This window comes from Anarhichas minor, unplaced genomic scaffold (assembly GCF_050575085.1).
Source record: "Anarhichas minor isolate MPS153535 unplaced genomic scaffold, ASM5057508v1 ptg000012l, whole genome shotgun sequence".
In the NCBI taxonomy this organism is placed as follows: Eukaryota; Metazoa; Chordata; class Actinopteri; order Perciformes; family Anarhichadidae; genus Anarhichas; species Anarhichas minor.
Window position 1 is genome coordinate 6,506,119 of NW_027466458.1, and position 26,517 is coordinate 6,532,635.

General features: G+C 42.3%; 1 protein-coding gene across 1 annotated transcript in view; it reads right to left on the reverse strand.

The window, feature by feature from the left end:
* Window positions 1-26,517, reverse strand: part of pkd1a (polycystic kidney disease 1a) — a 50,262-nt gene that overhangs the window by 23,297 nt on the left and 448 nt on the right. The window contains exons 2-13 of the mRNA XM_076090851.1: window positions 11,445-11,608; window positions 10,801-11,051; window positions 10,220-10,480; window positions 9,941-10,112; window positions 8,260-8,437; window positions 5,336-5,550; window positions 4,421-4,542; window positions 2,662-3,042; window positions 1,976-2,458; window positions 1,740-1,871; window positions 878-1,053; window positions 53-183 (exon numbers count right to left, since the gene is read on the reverse strand). Coding sequence (XP_075946966.1) covers window positions 53-183; window positions 878-1,053; window positions 1,740-1,871; window positions 1,976-2,458; window positions 2,662-3,042; window positions 4,421-4,542; window positions 5,336-5,550; window positions 8,260-8,437; window positions 9,941-10,112; window positions 10,220-10,480; window positions 10,801-11,051; window positions 11,445-11,608 — 2,666 coding nt within the window. The remainder of the gene's footprint in view (window positions 1-52; window positions 184-877; window positions 1,054-1,739; window positions 1,872-1,975; window positions 2,459-2,661; window positions 3,043-4,420; window positions 4,543-5,335; window positions 5,551-8,259; window positions 8,438-9,940; window positions 10,113-10,219; window positions 10,481-10,800; window positions 11,052-11,444; window positions 11,609-26,517) is intronic.

Genomic DNA, 26,517 nt, shown 5'->3' on the forward strand with positions numbered 1-26,517 from the left:
GGCAGCTCCTCCATTGGTCGTGCTGCTGATAAAAAGATGGGCGAGGGCTCACCTGGCTGAGAGTAAATATAGGTGACGTTGTTGCTTAGAAGGACCTGATTGGGGGAGTCTGGGCAGAGGAGGGAGGGGGCGTAGGGAGGCTTGTATTCAAATTCCTTATATCCGCCGTCACCAAAAGACCATCTGCCGCACAACAGAGACAATGTGAAACCATTAAATGAGGACCATCAAGGAAATAAATATGGATATTAGATGAATAAATGCGTGATAACCATTTCCATTCACATATGCACGCATGCGAACAGACACACACACACACACGCACACACAGTGGAAAGTGGGAATGTTCTCTGACGAGGCAATAGAGGGTTTTTGGAGGAGAAGTGGAAACTCAAAACTCAAGAAGCCTCTCTGGACCAAGCATGGTGAGTGTAGAGGAAAACTAAGTGAAAGAGTGCGCCATATAGTTGGGAGGGTAAAAATGTGAAATAGGGTGGGAGAGAAGAGAGTAAAAGAGAAAGAGTAGATGAAAAAAAAGGGGGGGGAGGGGGGGTACAGGGGAAACAGCCGAGCAGAAGGGAAAATTCTTGTCAGCAATCTGCTCTAACCACACAGCTATAAATCCAAGGTTCTGCATGGTATGACTGCTGCAGTGCTATTATGGAGCACAGGAGACAAAAACAGAGAAAGGAGCAAAGCGAAAGACAGATAGAGGAGAAGAAGGGAGCAGTCAAACACAAACAGATGCACTGTGTTTTCACTCAGCCTTACAAAGGAAGGGGAAGAAGAGACAGAGTGGAAAAAGAGGCAGTTAACACACCACAGAAGATATCCATTTATCTGTCTATCGTGAATCTATCCCCCCCACTGTTAATACCGGAAGGTGGCGGCCACAGACATGTCGACAAGCACAGAGGTGGTGAGAGTCTGAGTGGAGCCCTGAGGGACCACATCTGGCACACCCTTCACTGTGAGGTTGGCCATGGGCTGCAGCTGGTCCACAGTCACGTTGAAATGCTCTGTGAGGGTGCTGACATGGTTCATGGCCGTCACCTGGGAAAAGATCACATGACCGAGTAAGACGACGGAAGACAGCTTGTGAGAAGTTCAAGTCGTGTGCGGCACGATAGCTTTGATTGTGACACAACACTAGGAGGTGCAAGAACAAGATGTGAACGAACTAGTAGAGCTGAAACTATTAGTCTATATCGACAGAAACATTATCTGCAACTACTTTGATAATCTGTTAATCATTTCAATATATTTTTTAGGCTTCAATGCCAGATATGTTACGTTCAGACTTTCTTAAATGTGAATATATTCTGGGTTTGTCTCTGTGAGAATAAGTCAAACCTCTTTAAGGTGTTGGACTTAAGACAGAACAAGAAGTTTGAAGACCCTGCGAGTTCTGGGAGACGGTAGAGAGCATTTTTAAGGACAATTATAGATCAGCAGCTATTTGAGAAAATAGTCTGCAGATTATATATTCAATAGTTAAGTAATTGTTAGTTGAAGACCTAGTCTCTCATGAGGCAATATTTCTATGGAAATACAAAGTTGCCTCAGTCGAATCACAAATTAATTGTTTAATTTACACGCATTTGCATACATTTTGTCAGTGTTTATCAAAAACAAACCTCATGTAAATTTAATAAAAAACAATTAATATTCCAGTATCAATGGAAACAGAAAAGACAGTCTGGCAGTATGACTCAAATTAGACGTGAACAGAAACTCACAGTGAGCTTGTAGGTGGCAGCGTGCTGGTAGATGACATTGAGGACAGTGTTGTAATAGGTGAAGTATGGCTTGTCATCCACTGTCCATTTAAATGTGGGATTGGAGCCTTCAAGCACTGATGCTGTGTAGCTCTAAAACACACACATATGAAGACACGATAAAAAGATAGTACACTGCAGAGTGCGTACAGTATTATCAACACCAGTGAAGTAAACGCATACACAGAGACACTCACCACGACTGACTCCATCAACACCCTGTGTGCAGGATGCGGCTGCACCACCAGTACTCTGAGCGGTTCTTCCAGGCGTACGACAACAGACAGGCTGGCCTCTGTCACATTATTATGGGCCTCCAGCTCCACCTGCACTGGACTTCTCTGCTCCTCCGTCCCCAAACTCAGATCCAGCACTGCATACAAGCTGGGCTCTGTGACCTCGACCCCCGACTCTGAGCACGCCCCAGGCTGACAGAGTCCTGGACTAGAAGAAAACTCTTCGGGACAGTCGGGCTGGAAGGTCACGCTGTGATTACTGCCACGCCGCGAAGCCTTTGTTAGGTAGCGTGACCGGACTCGGAGCAGCAGCTGGGAGTCGTTGGGCTGCAGGTAGAGGGTGCCATTCTGTGGAGGGGGGTGGAGGATCGTCAAACCCAGAGGAGGCACCACACGCAACGGGCATGATGCTGAGGCTGGGTATGATGGTTCAGCTGAAGTCACCTGGAATTCATAAATTACATTTTTTATCAAGTATTTTTTTAATACAACAGAATTACCAATATAGGACAAAAAGGGGCGAAGACAAATAAATAATTTATACAGCAAAACTTATGTTTATTAGCCAGTGTTAACAAAATATCTTGAATCTTGAATTTAAATATGTGATGCATGCTGGGATTTGTCAGACAGCTTTGATGTATTACCAGCAGGCTGTAGAGTCCGGTCTGGGGTAGACCAGCAGACAACTGTGGTCCCTTCAGCTGAGTCTCACTGTGTCCCACATAGAGCACCCTGATGGGGCAAACTACTTCCTCCAGCCAGCCTCCTTCACCGTCCTCCACCAGGGCCTTCATGTCAAGCTCCGGGGCCGGCTGAGGGTTGGCGTCATGGTCAGCCGAGGAATCTGTTGACTGTCCGGTGTTGTTGATCCAGAACCACTCTGATTGGTTGAGGGCAAAGACAGGTTGTCGCCACAATGAATGTGGGGAAGATTGGCAGCGGAGAAGGGAGGCGGGGCCAGCATCGTGCTGCAGGGCGATGACATCACCACGAGAAACCAGCAGGTCCTCCAGTTGTTCTTGTACCTGGGAGAAACAGGGATCAGAAGTAAACAAGGCCTCGTTCAACAGCTGCACCGCCTTAACTGTTTAACCAATCTGGCTGTAAACACACTCAAATTAAATCTGTCAGTCATCAAACATTTGTTCTGGTACTGCATTTCAAACGCATAAACACTAAATACTCAGTTTGGAAGCTAGAGTAAATCCTCTCACCAGTATGTGTGCAGCCGGTCCTGCTGGTAGAGTGAAGACCACCTCATTCTGTAGGGTGTATCTGGGCCTCAGAGCCCCAGGGGGCAGGAGGTGAGCCTGTGTGCAGTTAGGACAGGCAGATGGCCGGCAGGGACTAAGGAGGGGAAGGCACCGGTGCTGGAAGGGACACCACTGCTCTAGTCGGGGGCAGGAGGGCAGATCACCGCTCCTGGTGTCATTAGAGACACAAACAGCCACCGGGGCACACGCTGGACCTCTACAACCTGAGACACAAGATGGATCTGGTTTTAGTCATTTACTTTTAGTTGAAGTTTAGACATCCATCTACGAGAAGGGAAGAGGTGACTTGCTTTCCGTGGATTAATAATCCAGTAATCTCATTATCTCCACTGTCTCCTCGTCTGCGGCTGCGTTCACAAATTCACAGAAAACGTTTTCTCATGTCTTTAACAAGCTGCTCTGCTCCCTGTGAACTTCCCTTTCTCACATCTTTCATGTGCATCTGCTCGCACGTCTCTGCTGCTACGTCTCAGTGGAGAAGTCCAAAAAAAACAAAATAAAAAACACAGAAAGACACTTCATTTTTTTTGTGCCTTGAGCCAGGCAGTGTTGTCGCTACGTGTCATGGTTCTGGACGAGGACAGGAAGCGCTCAGAAGGGAGGTGATTGGTGTTGTTTCGTTCCTCTTCTGTTTTGCACTTCTTTGTCTCCATTCAAAACTTACTTTCATGTTGACCTAACCTAACATCTCCAGACAAGGCTGGTCAGAGTGTGTGGGTGTGTGTGTGTCTGCGTGGATGTTTTTGTCTAACTGGTGGTGTGGGGGCGCAGATGGCTTATGGTTTTTTTTAACACCTGCTGATACTCACCAGCAACGTGCGGATGGTTTTACGTGTCAAGTGCGTGTGGGAGAGTGAGTGAGTTTTTATGTCTGACTCACTGGGAAGCAGCAGGTGCAGGCCGGGATAATGACAGTGAGGTCTGTAGGTCTGGAATCGGACGTGGACGTGTGAGCGGAGCTCCGGAGTGACAAACTCCAGAGACGACAGACGACCTGCGTGAACAAAGCTCAGAGCTGGGAACAACAGCACCTGAGATGAGAAATGAGAAAAAACAACGGAAAGTTTGATGAAAGGAAGGTTTTGAGGAGCAAAGTATGATGATTGAATGAGGGGACATTCCTCCTCACCTCTATGCCACCTCTGGGAGGTTGTGGAGTAGAGAGCGGAGAGGACGGGGTGCGGTGCAAAGGATTATGGGAGGGAAACACAGCTAGGCCCACAGTGTAAATCCCTGCATCTGGAACACGCACTGTAGAGGCAGAAAAAGAAATGAGGCAAGGTGACAAAAGAGGAGGGGAGGATTTAGGAATTTAACAAGAGTAGAGAAGAAGCGGAGGCAAGTTATAAGACTTTCAGTTCAGTTTTGAAGGCAGTTTCAGATTGTGCTGGTTTTTCTGAAGTCTGTTGAATGTTGTACATTTCTTTCAGCCTCATTCTCAGACTGTTCCTGTGGAGCGAACTTAAATCCAGTTTAACTTCTGCTCGAGCTACGTCTGCACATGACATGTTACCTTATGTGTTACTTTATGAGACCGACGTGTAACTAAATAAGGCGGCCTTCTATTCACTGACTGCTCAGTAAGTTTAATGTAAATGCACCACTGCCGGTTGAAAAACTTCCTGGTTGTGTATGTTCACATTACATTAAATGTCATCTTATTTTGTCTATATCACGCAACACTTATTTGGAGTTCCGATTCACACTGTATATATATATATATATATATATATATATATATATATATATATATATATATATATATATATATACATATATATATATATATGTATATATATATATATATACATATATATATATATATATATATAAATATATATAATGCTTGATTGTTCAACAAACGCTGTATGTACAGATAGAGGTTATGACAAATGGGAATGCTTGCTTTAAAATTAAGTATGTCTGCAACAAAACTATGACATTTGTCATGTAGAGTTGCTTCCTCTCTTGCCTGTGCACCTTTCCTCTGATTACTTGAAACGCCCCGTATTTTATTGTGTCTGTGTGGATGTATGGAGCCTACCTTGGGCGTTGTACTGGCAGACGTAGGCCCGCATGGCATTGCATTGGTGTGAACTGGTCTGAGCACGCTGATCGAGGGAAACGCACACGTTTCCGCGGGAGATCGGGGAACGAGGTGGCGGGCCCTCCTCTCCCTCTTGCACACCTGAGCCGTTCAGCCAGCGCAGCTTGCCCGGAGAGTCGACATCACTGAGGCCCAGCCACGCACCTCGCTCCCTGGGACAGCAAGAGAAAGGTAAACAGATTAACACAGCGTACCAAACTTTAGCAGATAATAATCGCACATGAAATGATTCACACATGCAGTTTAAGACGGAAAAACTTAATTTTCATAGATGTCCTTGTGATCTGGACTTAAATCAATGTGGGTCTCAAACGGTGACGAAATAAAATTTCTAAATCAATGAACAGCTTGCCTTCAAGAATCAATGACTGCAGGCAAGAGAGAGCATGAAAATGGGCTTTGATTGAACCCCAGTGGGACGTTAAGAGAGGGGATGTCACATAACAGGAACCCCATGAGTCCACTAATGGACTGCACATTTTCATTCGCTTTCATTTTCATTAGCTGTGAACTGGAAACAAAATGGTTTTCTCTCCAAAAGAAAAGTTGGAGTATGACACAAGAAAATGGAAGAAAGCGTCAAACATTTTAGACATTTTGTTTGATTCTGGTTTTAGTCGTCTTCTGACATGTACTAAATATTCACCCAGATAAAAGCAATTTCCTTCCCTGTCTTGTTTTCTTTCTTTCTTTTATCTTTTGGTCAGACTTTTCTGTAATGGCTGACAACTCAAATCTGTGAAAAGGACATCTGAAGGAGTGGACAGGGGTTAAAAAATACAAGCAGAGAGGGAACAAGAAAAAAGGGTCTCTGTGGCAAAAAACAAGACCTGATGTTAAAAAAAAAGGAGCTCCTTATATAAGCGAGGGGGTGGAGGAACACATGAGCGGAGGAGGAGAGAGGGGACAAGCTCCATCTGCAGCAGGTTTTTTCTTCTCTCATCCATTTGCGGCCTACGAGGGCAGGGCCTCTACCCTCACATCAACACACACACGCACACACACACACACACACACACACACACACACACACACACACACACACACACACACACACACACACACACACACACACACACACACACACACACACACACACACACACATCCTGAACTGCGCACTCCTCCTCCCAGGGTGTTAAAAGTTACAATGCAGCTGTGCTTTCACAGATGTGTTGTTTTGCGACCCTCTCTGACCTCAACACCAAAACCCGGGGTCTTCAGACCAGCGCAAGTCCAGAAACTTTCATAATGAAGCAAAGTCAAATCCAGAGCTTATCACACAGACGTGCAGTACAGCAAAGAAGCATTCATGAACGAACGCTGTTACCGTGACTCAGGTCACGATCTGTTCACATCTAAACACACGCTGTACTATGTCGGGAAAAAACAGCAATAACAATATAAATGAATGAATAGACGACAATAAAAAAATTACTGAAAGCAGAAAGCTTGAAGGCATGAAGTTCATAAACAATAAATGAGGACACATTAAAAGTACTGCCCTTGAAAACAGCCTCAGGTCTGAACACATCCAAACAATGTACTTTGTGATTGTCAGTTACTGAAAGTTGCACATCGTTTTGAGTATTTGAGTGTCTCACAGTAGTTGTCGGGCCTTATGCAGGAAGCGATATAAGAACACATGTCCTCTTATTCTTATTTTGTTCGTACCCATTGATCTGTGGCATTCACCAATGTTTTCAGGTAAGAGGACATTTTACACGTGATGGAGAGCACTCTTACCAAGATAAGAAAAAAACATTGCGTCTCATTTTCACAGTTCACAAATTGTCAAACATAAAGAAACATTAAATTTAAAGGGACAGGGAAAAATGCATGAATATCATATAATAAAATGTAGATTATTAGATGTTTCAGAGTAATTATAATGATTGGATTATTAAATCTGAGGGCTAAAGAAACATTATTGGACCATTGATCCTTGAGTACGTTCAGCCTCTGGATGGCTGCTCTCCGATGCTTATTGATTATTCTGTACTGCTAGTACTGACGCTCTGAAAATCACGTGTTTACTTTGCTTAAGAATATGTAATAGTACCTCAACTTCACTCCCGCTGAAGTGGCATCTCTCTAATTCTTGGGCATACAGTATGTCAGAGTTTTTGCACACAGCATACACCCGCAGATAAATAGAGTTTAGGGGGCGTTACCTATTCCAATAATAAACAATCTGCCACATGCCGACAATTTATGATCAAGTGAGCACAAATCACTCTGTGCTCACTTGAGCAAGAGTACTCGGGTAGAGTAGAGTAAAGAGTAGATTAAAAACATTCGGTGCATCTGGAGTGTTGACTTCTCTTATTTATTTTCTTTAAGTCCCAGTGAAACTGAAGTCAAAGGGTCTTTAGCTTCTGTACTGTGAGTATTCTCCTGTGAATACTTGAGCAGTGTACAGTTACAAGCCAAATTTAAATCAAATCCTTCACATTTGATTGGACCGCTGAATTGTAGGAGGGCTTAAATTGAAGCGCAATCCGGAGCTACAGAGGACTGTGGCTACAAACACACCTCCCTTGTAGCTAAAAGATGTCAGGATATTAAGGTTAAACAAAAGGAAGGAAAAGATGATTGGATATAAAAATACAAATACATTTATTTTTTGGGGGTAGTGATCTCTAAAAGGGTTAAAAATGCATTTTTCATTCACGCCTGACTGAAACAGAAAGTTAAGAGGAAACATAAGATACATTTAAGAGAATGTGAGGCCCAGGTCAGGTCATCTGTCAGCACCTGACAACATACAGTACTATTGCCAAAAAAACAATAACATCCCCCCCCCACACACAGACAGGCTGAGACCCCATTTCTGCAGCCCACACAGACCGAAACACTCACTGTGTGACTTTGGGTGCCAGCAGGTTACGCAGCGCGTCACTCCTGACTATTGCCAGATCCCCGCCGCGGTCTGAACACTGCTGCCGAGCGTCCGTCCAGCTCAACTCCCCTGGGACGATCTGGAAGCAGCGCGAGGACTCGGCGTGGTACACCCCGTCCTTTGGGCAGTGAGGGGAGGCTGGCGAAGGACGGACACGTTCACATGATTTCTCAGATGTTTTGAAATCACACTTGCAACATTATGGACAGATAGCCTACAATCATTATTTGATTGCTAAAAATACGAGTTTCAAAAGACTTCCTGACAAAAAAAAACATGCCTTTTGAAGCTTTCAAAAGAATACACTACTGCTTTACGATTTGATAGACACTCTAAAAACTGCTGGGTTAAAAATAACCCAATTGGGTAAATTGGTAACCCAGTGCTGGGTCAAAAAGGACCAAAAAAAGCTGACCCAGCAATGGCTTGTTATGAACCAGCAGGGTTGGGTTATAGATTCTTCTCAAAACGGGTATAAATCACGTCTGCACCTCCATTACCATTTAAATAAAATTAGTTTAAAAAAAAGCTTCTGAGAAGTTGAGGCAAACACAGACAGATCAACAGATCAAATACAAAATAAAATCTGAAAAAACAACATATTAACCGAAACACACAGTCATGGACGAGGCAGGGTATGAAGGGGGGACAGTCAGCCGGGGGACAGGTTGTGTCTGCTTGTAAAGAGACTGTGAGTGTCTGTGTGTGTGACAAAGGGAGATAGGACAGTTCATTTTGTAACTGCTTTCATGCACTGATATTTGACTGATGGATTACTCTACTCTGGCAAACTGTAGGAGCTTCAAGAAACTCAGATTGAGTGCAGAAGTGTAGCTACAAACTTAAAACACATGTCATTTACCTGCTGGTCATGGGCCCGACTGCCAAACAGGAAGCAAGAGCTTCCAATGGGCTTTATGGTAGAGGGAATGCGGACTGTACTACTTTGATTAGAGGACAGAGGGGGGTTCATTGTCCTTGGAGAATAGTCTTTCCTGACAGTACCCTAAACAATCTACATTGTTAATATTTCTGTGTTAGAAAAAATATATAGTATAGTAAAGAATAGGATAATTTACAGTGATTGTCTCAGTTGTTCTGATAAATGTTATTCTATTGTCTTAATTGATTTTGGTCTAACTTTGCTTTGACTGCAGGAGGAGCTTCCTGTTTAAAAGCAAGAGGTAAGCGCTCTTACAGTAGTTCAGACTTGCTGGAAACTTGCTATTTTATTTTTTAAACAGACGGACACAGTTAGCAACTAGCTGGTGAAGGGAAAAGTTGGTAGAGACCAAAACACAGCTAACAGAGGGTGAATATTGGGCTAATCCATTGTTGTGTAAACAACCTATTTCTGTTGACCCCAAGTATATATTATTAAAACAATATTATTGCAGGTTTAAAAAAGCCAAATCCTGTAATTCTCCTTTCATAATGTAATGTTGATGATTCATACAATTTACCAACAACCACGACGATAGATGTGATGGAGCGTTGTTCATGACACATTTATCCTGTTAAATGTTCTGATAAACCCACAGAGAGCCACAGGCTGTTGATTACTATGAGGAGTTTAGAGTCACCATGTCTGTGCCGATTAGCTTATTGACTGTCGATCAGTCTCATTTGGTGTCTCTTTACCTTTGGCGACCTGGACTCCATCCTTTGAAATCTTCCAGTCTACATTCACGCCATCAGCACCCCAGCTGACGAGTGTGATCTCTAGGCTCTCGTTGGCCACAGATAGAGGCGGACAGCGCAGCTCCAGTTTGGGGGGAAGCGTCACGGTCACTTCTCCTCGTGCTGTACGTACCTGAACACATACAAATATACAACAAAATATTAAAATTGCATGTAATTATGTTAAAAACATATAACTGGAAAATAGTAAGAAAATATTTGCTATTTCTTCTCTCTCACCTCCTTGTGTCCAGCCCAAGCCATCAAACTGACCGCATAATGTCCCGGAAGTCCATATTTGTGAGCCGCTGTGGTGGCCCCTGTTTCTGTAGTGTTGACTCGGGATGAAAGGTCACCAAAGTCCCAGGACAGCGTCACCGGAGTGACCGAGGACGCGGCGGAGAAACCGATGCTGTCGTGGACACTTTGCAGCGGGAGGGGCTTCAGTGAGACAGCGAAGTCCACCGCAAACACGTCGTGAGCCAGAGTCCACCCACATTCCTGTGTATAGAGGGAACCATGTGAGGAAGAGGAGGTTTCTGTGTGAATTAACTGCTCTGATTTACAATAAACAAATCCTGATTTTCAGGTTAACTTCTCTTCAGTTGCTCTGTACGGCAGCCCTGTCGGAAGCTAAATCTGAGGATGTAGGGAAGTCATTCAAGCCACAGAGGAAAGTTGTTGGTAGATTATAGAAGGTTTAGAGGAAATCCTGAAGGTTGTGTTTACAAAAGAAGGAACAAAGCAAGAGGCGGAAGCTACAGATCTGACGTTCTTACGAGTGCAATAATCACACTCTGGGACCACTGTGTGCTGCATACCTTCATAACATTGGGGTTTGTACAGGCAGCTGAGCACTGAGATTCGCTGATGAAGTTTGGCTCTGAGTTGGTGCTGCAGAGGCACTCGTGCCTCGCCCCTAAACCCCCATAGCGGTGTGATGCAGCGAAACACACGCTGTTACACTGCTCGCGCGTGAAGTTTCCAGGTGTGGAGGAAGAGAAGATGACAAGCTCACTCCGTCCCCCTCCTCCACTGCTGCTGTCCTCAAGACAAGCAGCGTAGTTGAGACCTGGAGAAGAAGGAAAGGTTTTCGGTCAGCGCAGTGCAAATACATTTTGATTCATATCTCATTTAAAACTTTAATCAGCATCAGACCTTCTCTGTCCAAAGGTCAACTCATGAGGAGTTTATTACTCTTACGTTTGGACATTGATTTTGATTTTGAGGAAAGTTTGGATTTGTAGTCAACTTTTGTTTTGCATTTTCATGGATTTACTATTTTGGCCTGTTTGCTAAACATCAAGTGCACTTGCTTGACGTCTTTCTGGGTTTTGCTTGCGAGAGAGACTTCATTTGAGGTCTAGGAAGTCCCTCAACTACTCCTATTATGTTGTACATGAATCTGAAAAGAGAACGGGGAGGTTTTTGTGTTTGTCTGCATAAGCATCTATTTGTTCCGTACCACAGGTGAGCACGCTGACATTGAGCAGGGGCTGTTGACGCAGCTCAGGCGGGTTGTTGCACAGCATGGCGTCCGGCCGACGAACTTGCACCCCTTTCTCCTGGAGCCAGCTGACCAGCCGGAACAGCTTACAGTCACAATCAAAGGGGTTACTGCTAAGGTCGCTGGAGGAGAGGAGGACGGGGAGGAAGAGGGTCAGTCATGGTGAAACATGACAAAAGTTACACATTTCAGCTTTTGCGTTACAATAATAGTCCAACATTTTGGGAAATACACTTGTTTGCTGACTCAGTGGAGTTAGATGACAAATATAATATCAGAGAACTAACCAGCTTCTGCCAAAAGTACAAAAAATATGAATATGAACGTTGTATCTTGTTTTCTGGCACATTAGTCATCAATCCATTCTGTTCAGAGTTAGAAAAGTATGAAACAACAACTTCACCATAAGGGAAGGACTTCTGGAGGCTGCGTCCAGTAGCATTATAAGCTAACTATTGATCAAACCATAATGCCAAAATTACAAGACACAAAGTGTAGTTAAATGTGACTTTTTTGAAGGAGTAGGAGAGAACCTTTGGCAGAGGTTAGCGTTTTCGTTATTGCTTACAATTCAATTTAATTCAGACTTAATTAAGGACACAATTTAAGGCACAATGAAGAGCACAGCAGAGCAGGTGGTTACACCAACATTAACAAGCATTTGGCTCGTGTTGCTGCTTCTTCTGAGCGTTAAGCAGCAGCCTCATACAGTCATTATAAGCCACTGTGATTCTCCGCATGCTGCCTTTTTTGTAAAAATGCGACAGGTGGTAAGTACATAGTGAGGTACACAAAGCTTTAAAGAGAGTGGTCTTCACAGTCACTGATCTCATACCGAAATTACAAGCCAATATGTTTGCTTGTGCGAACTTTCAAAGCTGTCTGTAAATGTCCTTATGGTCTGATAAATCATCGGCCTAACTATTTAGCCTCATTACACACTTTAAAGGTATAATGTGCAGGACTTTTGTGTGTGTCTGTTCGGCCTGAGAGCCACACACAGAGCAGACTGGACAAAGCCTGCCCTTTGGCTGCATTCATTCAAAATCCTGCAGGGTTGTGAGGAGGTGTGGGTGTCTTTATTTGTGCTTTGGAGCGTAAATGTCATGAAACCATCAGAAAATGACTTTTTATTTCAATGATTCACTGCTTTATTCTCACTAATGCCGCTCCCTCTCTTCAATCACTCCATAGCTGGCTCGGCCATTGCTTCTCTCTCTCTCTCTCTCTCTTTGTGTCTTTACAAACAGCAACCGACAAATGTATCATATTTTGCCTTTAAGGACAAGAAAAGGAAGAAATCAGGAAACACAAATGTTCTGTCTTCTTTACTTCTGACAACCATGATATTACTCTTGCTTTATGTCAAAATCGTCACCATATTATGGACATATCCTCAATAATTGTTGAAGACCAGCACTACACAGACAGAAAACCACTATATCATCAAAGTTACCAACCATCCGCCTGTTCCACATCCATTTAACTGAATTATTACTAAATCTTTAGAAACGTTCAGCCAGTGAGCCCGGCTCTACCGCGGCCCTTTGACATATCAGGCTGCCATAGAAAAGATGCATTCCTTTTCAATAGCAGACAGGACAAAGAATATCAATGAGGAAAAAATGCAATTATGGGAAAAGAAGAAGAAATGGTGACGGGAAAGACAGTTGAAAACATATTGGAGAGAGAAGGGAGAAGACATGGAGCAAGAGATGGAAGGAGGGAAGAAAGACAGAAAGAACAATAAGATTGTATGACGTGTATATTATTGACTAGTCTGTTAAATTACACTCTTTTCAAGAACAAATCTTGTGTTTCATCTCAAGGCTTAGTGAGGAATAATTACTACTCACTACCGCTCACTCCAGTCTGAAATAAAGCTTCATTCATCTTGTGTGTGGGCGAGATAACTGGAAACGTGTTGCTTATTTAAGCACGTGTGATCAGATGTGTGTTTGTTTTTTCGTGTGTGACTGTGTGTGTGTGTGTGTTTGTATGAATAGAGTCCAATTATATTTGATTTATCATCTCATATTTCTATATTTATTGGAGACACGAGAGACAAAATGATGCAGGGAGAAAAAACAATGAACTGCGATGACTTACATTTGAGTTAAATTGCAGAGGTTGTCGCATATTCTTTCTTCTATGGTGGTGATGAAGTTGTTACTCAAATCGCTGAAACAGAAGACACAAATCACTGTTGACATTAAAACAAGTCTTTAGTCACTTCTTTTGACTGTACCAGTTCGTGGCAATTACTATGATACTGTCATTTTGGCAAAATAAGTGATGAATGTGGTGTGAATTTGCCATTGACTAAAATACTTGAAGGCATTATTGAGTCACCGGATGAATAAATATGTGAAACTGTTTTTTTCTACATTATTATCTGATTGTAAATTGCTGCAGTCATGCAAAATGACTTTTAGATTTGTGTTGACTCATATAACTCATATATACAACACAACACAAAACTGAGTGATAAAAAAACAAACTGAATCCCAAACAACCAAAGTGCTGAGTAAGGGATAGCTTAGGATAGGAAGGCTTCTGATGTTTCTCTCCGCTTTGTTTCCAAGCTGCTCTCTTTCTTTTTCTTTACTCCCCTTCTCCCTTTTTCTCATTCACTCATGTTCTCCCTCCCTCTCTTCTCTATCCAGTAGGCTACATAATGGGGCCGTTGTGTGGTGGTTTTGGAAGGAACTGATGGAAACCACCAGAGTCCTCGCTTAACACACACACACACACACACACACACACACACACACACACAAACATGCTTAAGCGCCCATTAAATGGGTGGAAGAAATAAGGTAATGGATGGAGGAAGGGAAAGATGGAGGGAGGTTCAGTGGGAGCCTGGAGCGGTAAGCTGTAATTGAACTTAATCGCGCTGTGATTGGTGTGTGTGCGTCGCTGTGTGGGTACATGTGTGTGTGTGTGTGTGTGAAAGCTCTCTGGTCCAGTGAGCTCACTCCAGGGATTTCTGCCTATTTAAATCCAGACTAAACCAAGCATTTCTCCCGACGGCTTTCTTTTTCATCTTCCTCATTCTCCTCTCCTCTCTACCTCGGGTTTGCGAGGTCCTCGTCTTCTTTAGACTTTGTACTCACAGGATTGACAGTGGCCCACAGCAGAATACTCCTCTGGGGAGAACATTGATCCTGTTCCCTTGCAGATACCTTAAAGATAGATAGATACACAGTATATATAAATATATAGTGGAATATATATCGACAGAGCTGCAGATAGATTGGTTTTAAGATACCTGTACACACACACACACACACATATACATACAGAGATGCAGATGGATTGGATGTACGTAGGTAAAACGATGTGAACACACAAACATATACTGCTACGCATACTCACAGCTCTCGGAGGCCAGTGAGACGATCTAGCAGGCTGGTGTCAAGGGAGGAGATGTGGTTCTTGGAAAGATCTCTGCGGGAGCAAACCAACATGTCCACATTTAAAATGCATGCCAGAAGGACAAAATGTTTACAGGCACACACACACTCAACGGACGCTACAAGTAATTGACCATATAAATGTGGACGTGTAAGTGCTGGGAAAATGTAATGAGAGCAAAGGAGAGAAACGTTGAGCTCATACGGACAGAGGTGGAGATCAATAAAACAGGACACATCAAATATGACGTAGCTGTGCCAAAGAACACAATACTAAGTCAAAATGATTGCATGGCGTGTATTTGTGTGTGTATGTGCATGTGTGTGTGTTAGACACACACATGCACAGCTACCAAGATGCCCTGACATGTAACATTGTGGTTTAATTTGGCTAATTGGTTTGTGAATTATTACTGGAAATAATTTTCAATTAAACATTAGGAAATTAACCCCTGTAAGTCAGAATGTGAAGGCGGAAGAAGGCAGCTAATGAGGAACCTCCTGTAGATATCACTCGCCCACATTCACATATTCCTGTACAGCACTTTTATGTTACAGGCAGCATATTACAGTTACAAGTGACGATCATAATAGGCCTATGTAGGGCGGTGAAGTGATTTCAGGACTCTTTTAAAATGCCGTGAAGACAAGTTTAAAAAAAAGTAAAGTCAGAGAATTACACATCTAGGTGCAAAATACTAAACTGAGATTGTATATTTACAAATTTCCATAAATAAACCAATCTGGAGATGGCTCAATTGATAAAACTTAAGACACCTAATTGAAGAAATAGAGGCTGAGAGGAAGGTCTTCGATGTGCACAACTCATCATTATTAGTGCTCGTTTCTGAAGACAGGATTCACTTTGAGACTATTTATATAAATTGGGGATGTATAAATTGGCAATACAGCATATCTCCAATAAGCTAATACCAGCATATAGGACATGCAAACATGCTGTACACACGGCGTTAACGGTATGTGCAGTACACAGAAACTAAACACTATCATACTGATCAACTGGAGTCAGCGAGGCACCATTAAAAAAGCGAGTCAGGAAATGAGAAAACTGAATTGGTTGAAGAGTGGAGGTGAGTTGCCAAGACACGAAGAGGAGGAAGCAGGACAGAGTCGAGCTAAATTAGGTGGCTTTGGGATCCTGAGGGTGCCTTCACAGCAGAGCCTCGGTTGCACGTGAGAACGAAACAAAGGGGAGAGAAAACAACAAGGAACCAGAGGTTGTGGGCGGACAAAGCACACCATGTGTGTGTGTGTGTGACAGACGATCTTGAGTGTGTTCATTTGACACTAATTTCATGGCGAAAATTAAAAATCAAAGTCTAAGACAGGAAAATGTGTGTTTGACTGTATGGGAATGTACACCCTTTTTCTCTCTCTTTCTATGTGTGTGTGTGTGTGTGTGAACAGAGTAAGACGCCCATTCCCAAAAGGAAACATCTGTACATTCCAGACAAGCTGTGTAAGAAAGATGGAGAGAGAGAGAGAGCGAGAGAGAGCGAGAGAGAGAGATCTCTGCTAAACCCATCAGCAGATGAAACGGGACAACACTGAGACGCACCTCTTACAAAGCTGATCAGTCACACATTAGGCTGACACCTCGCCTTATGTAATGATCTCAACATCGATGCCAGGTGTGTGTGAGTACAACACAACTGTATACAGAAACGTTCTTTTTGACCTCATGGGCAACGCTGCACGGACAATAGGGGATCAAGTGGAGAGAAAGTGTGTATGTGTGTTTAACGTGACCATATAATGTGACCTTTACCATGTCTATTAGCAACAGGCTCCCGTTCTCTCAGCTACCTCTGGACACACATGGTTTTACTAACACACACACACATACACATACACACACACAGCACACATATGGTTCTGTTTTACTAACGGTGTGGCCAATGATCTAACCGCTCCTTATAAGGCCTGTCTGGTGCCACTTATTCTGAGCCGGAGGATGAGAACACACACACACACACACACAGTCCTCATTGACTACTCTGTGCTTGGGCAGATGGAATGACACAGGAGAAGTGGGTACGGGCTCTGGAAAGGAAAAAATAAATCTCGAGAGAATGAGAGATGGAAGAAATGAAAAAGACAAAGAAGGCCTTAAAGTCGATTTATGTTGGTTTGATTTCTTCCGCTCAAAAATAAGAAGAAAATAAGTTTTGTGATGAAAACCGTAATGTAGGTCTGATTGTCGGACAGCTTGGTATCTGCTGTATCGTGGTGGCAAAGTGGTCCAAGTTCCCCGTAAGTGAAGGCCAGCGCTCCACTAACCCACTAAACACAGACTGCTCTGCGGTCGCTTTCATCCCCCTCAGCCTCCCTGCCTGATGCCTTCATTTCTCCCTTCCTCCCCCAGTCACTTCTCCCAATTTCTTTCCCCTTTTTTCCCTCTGCTGCTTTGTTTATACTCGAAGGCTGAGCAGACCTATACGAGTCTGACGGGAGGGGCAGCAGGACAAAAGCAAAGTCGGGGGTTAAGGATGATCGAGTTAGAGGAGAATAAGGCCGATGTGAAGGGAAAGTAGAGAATAAACTGAGGGAGAAACAGCAGTGAGCGACACAGGCCAGGTCTGGAGAACAATCCACTGTGGGCAGCCTGTCATAGCTTGGCCAGTCTCCTCCACACTGCTTCAGGTGAGAGCCAGCCCCTCATGCCTGGGGGGGGGGGGGGGGGGGGGGGGGGTTCTAGTGGGGTACTTTCCCTACTGAAGGAAGAGAGGGAGCATTAAATTAGGAGAATGGGGCGAGGAGTTAGAGAGACAGGGGTGTTGAGTGCAGAGGTTTAGGCCAAAAGGCCAAACATTTTGCTTCCTGGTATGTCTGTCTGGGTCACAAACACTCTCCTCTCCTGTCCTCTCCTGTCCTCTCCTGTCCTCTCCTCTCTTCTCCTCTCCTCTCCTCTCCTCTCTTCTCCTCTCCTCTCCTCTCTTCTCCTCTCCTCCTTTTCAGAACAGTCTGTCCATTTTTCCAGCTGCTGCTGCCTGGGTTGTCTGGTGTCCAGCTGGCAAGTGAGGGGCAGCTGTGTGCCGCGGTTCAACACACTCACTCAAGGACCAACGCACATACAGACACAGAAATACTCACAAACACTTGACATGCTGTCAATGATTGCAAGAAAAACAAACCTCCTGTAACACTGTCTTGCACTCATCGCTCACTCCTTTTCTGGTAAATGAAACTGTGTGAGTCCTACATATCGTGAAGTCATGAACTGTGGGCCTGAATCAAAAATGTCTCTCGGGCTTGCAGTGTTTCTGGGGTGTGACTATGAAAAGGAAAAAAAACAACTAGTTATTAATTCAACTAAGGATAATTTCAATGAAATAAATTGAAATTGGAGACGATATCTTAACTGCAAAAACTCATAACATAACACAAAACGAAAAAACTCTAGAAAACTCTATTTCTCCTTGTCTTGTTGTATTTGCGACAGTGCAGACTCATCTTCATCACATTGTCACACATGTCAAATGTGTCAAAAAAATAAATGCATCAATATCAATATCAAGCAAACAACGAATGAATAGAAAAGCAGACAAAAGTAAACAGGATGAAATCAAAATTGAGCACACAATAAATTAAAGTCCCATTTATAAATGTGTCTTTGATTGGCATTTTGTAAATATGTGGACTTATAAATCATACACATTTACTGAAACTAGCTAACAACGTAAAAGAATAATGATGGTATCAGCTTCTGTTCGTCATACTCCACTTCCCTCTAAATATTTACATGGTCTGTGTGTTGAACTCATTCTCACCCTACGTGCTGTCTCTATAAATACCAGTTATGGCATATGCTTGGTTTCTGTGTGTTTGCATTGTTTATACATCTGGTCCCTTCAATTTACATTTGAACTTTGACAGGACTGAAACATGCTAATTAAATGTTGATTTAATTATCATTTATTTTATGTCAAATATCAAGTGACAACATGAATAAACTGCAATCAATAACAATGTGTTTGTCTATGTCCTTTGATTGATGACAGGATGGTGTCATCAAAGGTAAGACAGTTAAATGTTAAGCAGACTTTGCATTTGCTTTGCAGTCGTGCAGACAATATATTCCAGCCAAAGGTTGTGCAATTCATGAGCAAAGTAGAATATGAATCAGTGTGTTTCAGTGTTTCCATCAACTTATGCTCAGTTTATGTTTTCAAGCAGTAGTGACAGGATTACATGTTTAAGACAATTTTATGGTATTTTAAATAATGCATTTGTCCACACACTTCTTGTCGTGACATAGCCTTCGACATGTTAATTGGGTGAAAAGATGGACAGACTAACTGACCATGCCATTCACAGAGCCATGTCGCTAGCATGGCAAACAATTTTTTTAATGTATCTAAAATCAACAACTTAAAGTCTTTTACAGTATGTTTGCAAAGCACACCTCGGTTAAAATGACAATTCTCCCAAATATGGATTATGAGGATTTAATTTACAGATTTGACTCCAAAAATCTTCTCAATAAACATGACGTCTTCTACCGTACTCCCCGGATAACTATACGTCAAACGGTAAATCATTTATGTTCTAGGAAATTCCTTATAATGAACTTTTCTTAAGACCGCACTTGCTTTGATTGTCATTTATTCTAGTTTGCTGCTTTTAGTGACTGGAAAGAGTTACCCTCCTTTAAGATCTCATTACAAGAGATAGTTTCTGATCACTGCACCTGCTTTTGAATTTGCATCTCTGAAATTTTAATTTTGTCTGATGCTGTTTTAATGCACAACTTTTAGCTTCGACTGGTTGAATAAAAGTTTTAAAAAACCCTCTTCCTTGTTCTTGTATTGACGGGTTTAAAGACTGGGGGAGCACATGGGGGGCTTACATGCAAACAGCACATTAACTGTTGCACATGGGCACAGATAAACAATGTTTCAAATGTATAAAACAAAATCATGTAAGTGTGTGTAAACCAACAAAACGTGTACATGCATATAAAGCCTTGAATCTACATAGCAGTAGATTCAAGGCCCCATTGCCCCGAGCAATCAGGCTGTGTACACAGGACTGTAGTGTAATATATGTCATGCTTGTAGAAGAGCAGAGAGCGTGGTAATGAAGTATGTCAACAAGCCTCCGACACCATCGAGACAAGCAAAGCTGCAGCCGCTCTGAGAGCACAGAGGTCAAAGAGATGCCAATGAAATCACTAATTTGGCTCAGCCCTCCACACCACGAGCTATAGGTAACAACCACTTCATCTCTTGCTCCCTATATTGACTCTTCACTGTGCTCTCTGCTCTTTCTGCTTGTTGTTCTAGTTGCATCAGTTTAATGTGTTGCTTGCAGGTTCGCTGGCATGAAAAAAACAAGACTCAAATTGAATTTAACACCCACACAGACATGTCCACAAATCGGAGGATTGATTTTCATTATTTCCTTATTCTTGTGATCATGTTTCTTTTAACTGTGAAAAGGTTTCTGTAAGTTTGAAAATGTCACGGGACATTTGCTGCTCAGTAATGGCAAACAACGTTCCTTCACTTGAAAATGCAAAATTAGCTTTTTGTTACAAATTTGAATTATGTCATGACATCGAATGAAAACGAAACCCACGACCGACTTGCAGCATCTCATTCTGGCAGCGTTTTCGTTCCACATTTTAGAGGCAATCCAAAACAGACCAATTTTTAATTTTCAGCCTCAGAGACGCTGGTTGGCATTTAGATATCTTTATGTCTTTGCAGACTATGAAGGGAGTGTTTACTGCAATGCACACACACGCATGCACGCACACACACACACACACACACACACACACATATACACACTCTCTCTTGCAATGGAACAAAATCCAATTATCACTCTCTACTTCTTTCCGGCAGATTTAACAACAGGGAGACAACAGGTTTGTCAAGTTGTTTTGTCGAACTAGAGCAAAAGTCAAATGTTTTTCACTCTCTCTGGTGAGCACAACGCAGTCCAAAGGGTAGCATTTCCAACTGGCTGCATGAAAAACATGAGAATGATCCATAAGGCATTGCAACAAGTAAAATGAAATGCTTGAGTTTAAATAATCAAGATCTACTCTGTACAGATTTATCCTCTCTTGCTTAATCTTTGCAGAGATCCGATGTGACACAACAATAAAGGTAAGCTTCTTTAAAAATATATGTGAGACAGTCTTTGTAACTGTGAGCACACTTGTTTGTGTTTTCTTTAGGAGGACCCACTACTCAGACTTGCTTGGCAGTATGCTAAATCAATCTCTAATGTAGGAAACCTTGGACGACTTACTTCATTATACTGTATATGAGTTGTTTGTGTATATTCTACAGGTAGGCCATTTAGCTTTGCACCACGAGTGCCACTATGTTCTTGAAGTGATTCTCCATCTTTTCAGTGTCAAACACTCAATCTCTGGAGGCAGGTGTAAACAGAGGCTGTAAAGGTGTCTGTGGTCAGCTTGAAATGATCAGTTTGAATGGATTCCTGGGTTATACCTCCCGAAACATCCACAGAAACTTTTCCAACCATTCCTGCAGCACAATAATACACAGTGTGGTTAAATCATCAAAGCTATATGATGCTCTTCCTTATGTATTTACTAGCCATACATTATATCAAAGTATGGCTGTTTGGTGCTGGTGAAGACTACACTGCATGCTTTGAGTGGATTACTAAAAGAAGATTTTTAGCTCAGATATTTCTGTCAAACCCTCGCTGCATATTGCAATGCATGAACAACATGATTGATGTGGCTGAACATTTCATGCACTTTATTTAATAGCGTCAATTTGTCACCGTCAAACCTTGCTTTAAACTGTCTCACAGGTTGTATCCTCTGTTACCCTGTTAGTTCCCAGTCTGTGTATCCGTTTCTTTTTTTAGGCTTTTCTGTTTGTGATCACGCAACACATCTGGCAAAGCTTTGGCAGGAAGAGACGCAGCAAACTGTGTGAGTGATTCCCACATGTGCACAACAAAGTCTACAGACAGAGCAGCGCATTATGTGTCAGTTGTGTTGGTGTTGGAAGGTGTGAGCTGGAAGAGAGAAGAGTTACAGTACTGAGAACTAAACAAAAGTGTGAGAAACCTTCAAAAGCAAAAGACCACACACACACACACACACACACACACACACACACACACACACACACACACACACACACACAGGCCTTCTTGTGTAAGTGAGTTCTTTCTTCAGTCTGCTGTGTAACCACCACCACCACTTAAATGAGTTAATAATGAACCAAGACATTTCTGTTACCAGCAGTTAATAATTACTAAGTGCATGGACACACACACACACACACACACACACACACACACACACACACACACGCACACACACGGAGGAGGAGAGCATGGGAGCCGTCTCGTCTTCTTCTTCTTCTCTCCCTCTGGAATGTCTGTGCTTCTGAGAGTGATGTCATTAGTTACTATTGCCATGGTAACACAACAAATTCTCCCTCGCAGATGACCAGTAGATTCAATCTTTCCTTTCCCATTTCATTAAAGCCAGTGTGTGTGTGTGTGTGTGTGTGTGGGGGGGGGGGGGGTGTGTGGGTGTATGGATGATGATCCCCTCTGGAGGAGAGGAACAGTAGGAAAGGCACCAAAAAAGTGAGAGAATGTGAGAATGAGTGCTGTCCGTCTGACGGCTGTGAAGCCTCGGCACCGAGTGCAAAGACAGATCGGTTCCCTGTAAAAAGACGCGTCTCAAAAGCGCATCGCCACGCGTGCACCGTGTCTGTGTGCCATGGTAGCACCACACAATTATCCTGATAGGAGCATGAGTGCGTTTACGGTTCAGGTAAAAGGTGCACAGCCCGAGACGGACACAAGTCCTGAACAACACAAGGAAAGTTAAGTTTGGAAACGAAATAGTTACTTTGCTTTGTTACTTGCAGACACAGCGCTGTGGAGACAGGTCTGGCTATGCGAGACTAAGCAAAGTCTGATGACGGCCGACTCAGTCCGACAACACAGAGATCAGCCCGACAACTGCTTGTATTCAATACAAAATAAAATAAATCAGGTGCTTTCCACGTACAAGTGCAAAGCACCTGTGAGCGCCTCTTTGTTTTATGAAAAGTCTTCCGGGCTTGTACTGTAATATTAAAAAGGATGTACTTCTACTCTGACGTGGCCTCTGAGTTCTTTTCTATTTGGACTGACTTAACTGACCTTAATATGGAATGTACTGTGTGTGTGAAGGGTCAAATGACCATCATAAATATGTATTTAATGTCTTTATAACCTATGACCAAGGTGATCAAGCCTTTGAAAGGAAAACAACAGCAATGAAAGTTTAAAATACGAAGCAATACATTCAATTATGTGTTGCCAAGGAAATTGATCTGTTACACCAACCCCACGGCTTCCACTGTGGACTGAATATATGTTCCAAGCTGTGCACTTTCAGATGGATGTTGTCTGAATTTCTCATTCACTTTCTTTGTCTTCAACGATAAGTTGTATACTAAACAAAGGCTGCACAGACTTTTTAAAAAGCTGAGTGCGATCCACAAGCATTTCCCAGAAGTAACTTCAGAGTTGCATAAACTGTCTGTATGAAGTGCTCAGAGATTTGTATTATGTGTGTGGGCTGGAACAGATGGACTGGTGTGCAATGGGAAGGCTTTTCTCCAACTGCACTCTGTAGTATGTTAAAATACTTCCACGAGATGATTCTTTTGTTTATTGACCAGTGGTGTGTCTAAAACATTTTAATTTGAGGCTCGGTAGAGGGGCACAGGGGAGCGGAGAAGAGACGGCACTGCTTCCACTTTCTGTAAATTAGGTGAAATGTTCTTGCTCCACTTTCGTTCTGTCTAACCTTTTCATTCATCAGAGAGAATGCTGTTTCTTTTCACTGAAAGGAAAAATGTGTAACAAACAGTAGTGTGTGGTTACCAACAGCTTTAAGACCAGGAACACAGAGCATGTGTGCATATTTAAGACCAGACTACATACAGATATACATGCTATGTCAATATTTCTAATCCTTGATGAAAAAAAAGCTTTTTCTAATCATGAACCAGGATTTTTCTTATGAGAAAAATACCTTCAGAGTACAATTCAGCCTGTAATAAATGCCATAAGATTACACAATGCTAATATAACACAAAAACTAATTTGCACACGTTCTGGCTAAAAAACTACTGCTGAGTAGTCTAACTGTTTGAATGTTAATGCACAAGTAAAGTGCATAAAAAATACAGGAAATTCAGCAGTAAATCCATCGTGCCTCTCTCTCACACTGACACAGATGCACAGCCATACACATGAAGGTCACATCGCAACGCTGAGTATTAACATCACAATCTCACTTTCATCATTTTACCAAAGAAAAAGCCTGTGAAATGATCTCCGATGAGATAAAGCACTCAACATGCACCTGCAAAGCATTGAAACCACTGTGATACTGACACTAATTCCAGGGTTTCCTGCAGCGTATTCTAGTGGAGGCGCCTCGCCTCGCTTGAAATAAAGAGCGCCTCAGCTAAGGTGGTTAATTACGCTTCAGTAAAATTAGCATGACACATCACACAGTAAAGTAAGTAAGTTGTTAATGAGGTGACATGTGTCTGGATGCTAAACTGTCTATCTGCAATACGGATATTAGTTTTCTGTCTATTGTGATAGTGAACAGATTTTTGTTTGTTTACTCCTCCGAGGTCTCAAGCAGTGCCAATAACAAACTGGACTCATACCACAGAGAGAGAAATCCAATTCTATCAACCACTATTTATATTTGTGAAAATGAAAGCTAAAGAATATAATGGCTTAAATTGCCTTTTCTTTTCAAGTTCTAGGCCATTCCCTTAATAATTCTCTTTCCCTATTGCCAGACCCTAAAACAGTTTGACACTATTCACTGGAGGACATGCTGTAAAAGCACCTTGTAGAGATTCATGGTAGCCTTGAGAGGCAAAACTATACTCAATAGACGGTGAGAAAGGTGACTTTAGGAGGGCTTATATCTAATACATTACATCTTCCAGACAGTCTGGCCTTTGCCCCGACAAGTCCCTGAAAGTAAATTATATTTTTTATTCTTTAAATAATGAGTGGTGGGTAAGACAGGCCAAGCACTGCCTGCAGCATTATAATATAATATATCAAGTTCTCTACTCTTGGCTGGATGTCTCTTCCTGAAATGTCATGGCATTAACTTAAATGTCTGTTTTTAATTCCATGCTTCTGCTTATAGGGTGGGAGCAGCAGTCAAGAGGCCAAATTAGTGAGAACAGTGATGTTCACAGTGAGTCACCTCCACAGATTATGGCTTCTGCTGGTACAGCCGGACCGAGGAAGTTTATCTAGATCATTGCAATTAGCACTCCAATAGAGTCTGACCTGATTAGAGACAGATCCTGCTGCAGGGTCTGCCTCTAATTAACATGGCACCTAACAGAGCACTCTTCCTCTCTGATGCAAATCACTAAATGTCAAGCGCTAAGTAAGCTTGTTGATATGAGGGGAGAAAGGTTTAAATACAATCAAAATAATAACAAATATGCACGCTGCCTTTAGTTGTAGAGAATTTGTGCTGAAACAGAGTTTTATCTTCTAACAAAACCCAATTCAAACGATATTTCTATTTAGTCAAGTATTTTCAAGTAAGTTCCAAAATAATGTGCAATAACTTTTAGCCCTGGTTTCGGGTAAATATCTAACTTAAATAAAAGAAAGTAGTGTGAGAGGAAATAAGTAATTGATAACATGTGTCTTCCGTCGGTGCAGAACAGAATGTTCTGCTGCAGCAGCACCAGAGGCTGAAGACTGATCTGCACCAAAAACACCAGCTTCACTTCTCTGGTGACCAACTCCACAGAAACTACCAAACTAAAACACACACATCCATACACACACACCCCCCCCCCCCCCCCCACACACACACACACAGTGTCACCAGCAGTCTGGCCTTCAATAGAAGCCTGCGCCACACACAAAAGTAACCTTTTAGTAGAAAGTCCTACTCTTTTTACATTATTATTAACCTTCTGTGTATTCAAATGTTACGTGCTTTTCTAAAAATATAATTTATATATTTTTCCGCTTCTGTTTTTTATCAACCTACAGTAGTGCGCAGGTTCGGTGCAAGTTTTTCAAGGCCACATTAATCCAACCCCCACATCTGTCAGAGTGCAGATGCATGGCTCCGGCTGCAACAAATGATTGTTCTCATTATTGTCTAATCTGCCAATTATTTTCTGTTTTAATCAATTAAGCATTATGTGTAATATAAGATAATGCATTCCAAAACAAAAAGATTACCAATTTACAAAGACACAAAATGCAGAAAAGCAGTAAATACACAGATTTAAGAAGAACCAGCAACATGTTTACCATTTGACTCAAATCATCAATCGATAATCAAATTAGCTGCTTGTTTATTTTCTGTCAATCGACCAATCGGCTGATCAATGACAACAAAAACAAGAGCACAACAACAACAAAAAACGTTTTCATTTCTCAATTGGGTGGATGATGCAGAGTGAGATGTTCTAAATATAAACATGGTGAACCAGGCTAAGAGCTCCAGTTAGTGGTCACCACATGGCAAACAACACATCAATACACCCAAAAATATATAGTGTAAAAAATAAAAAGTAGCA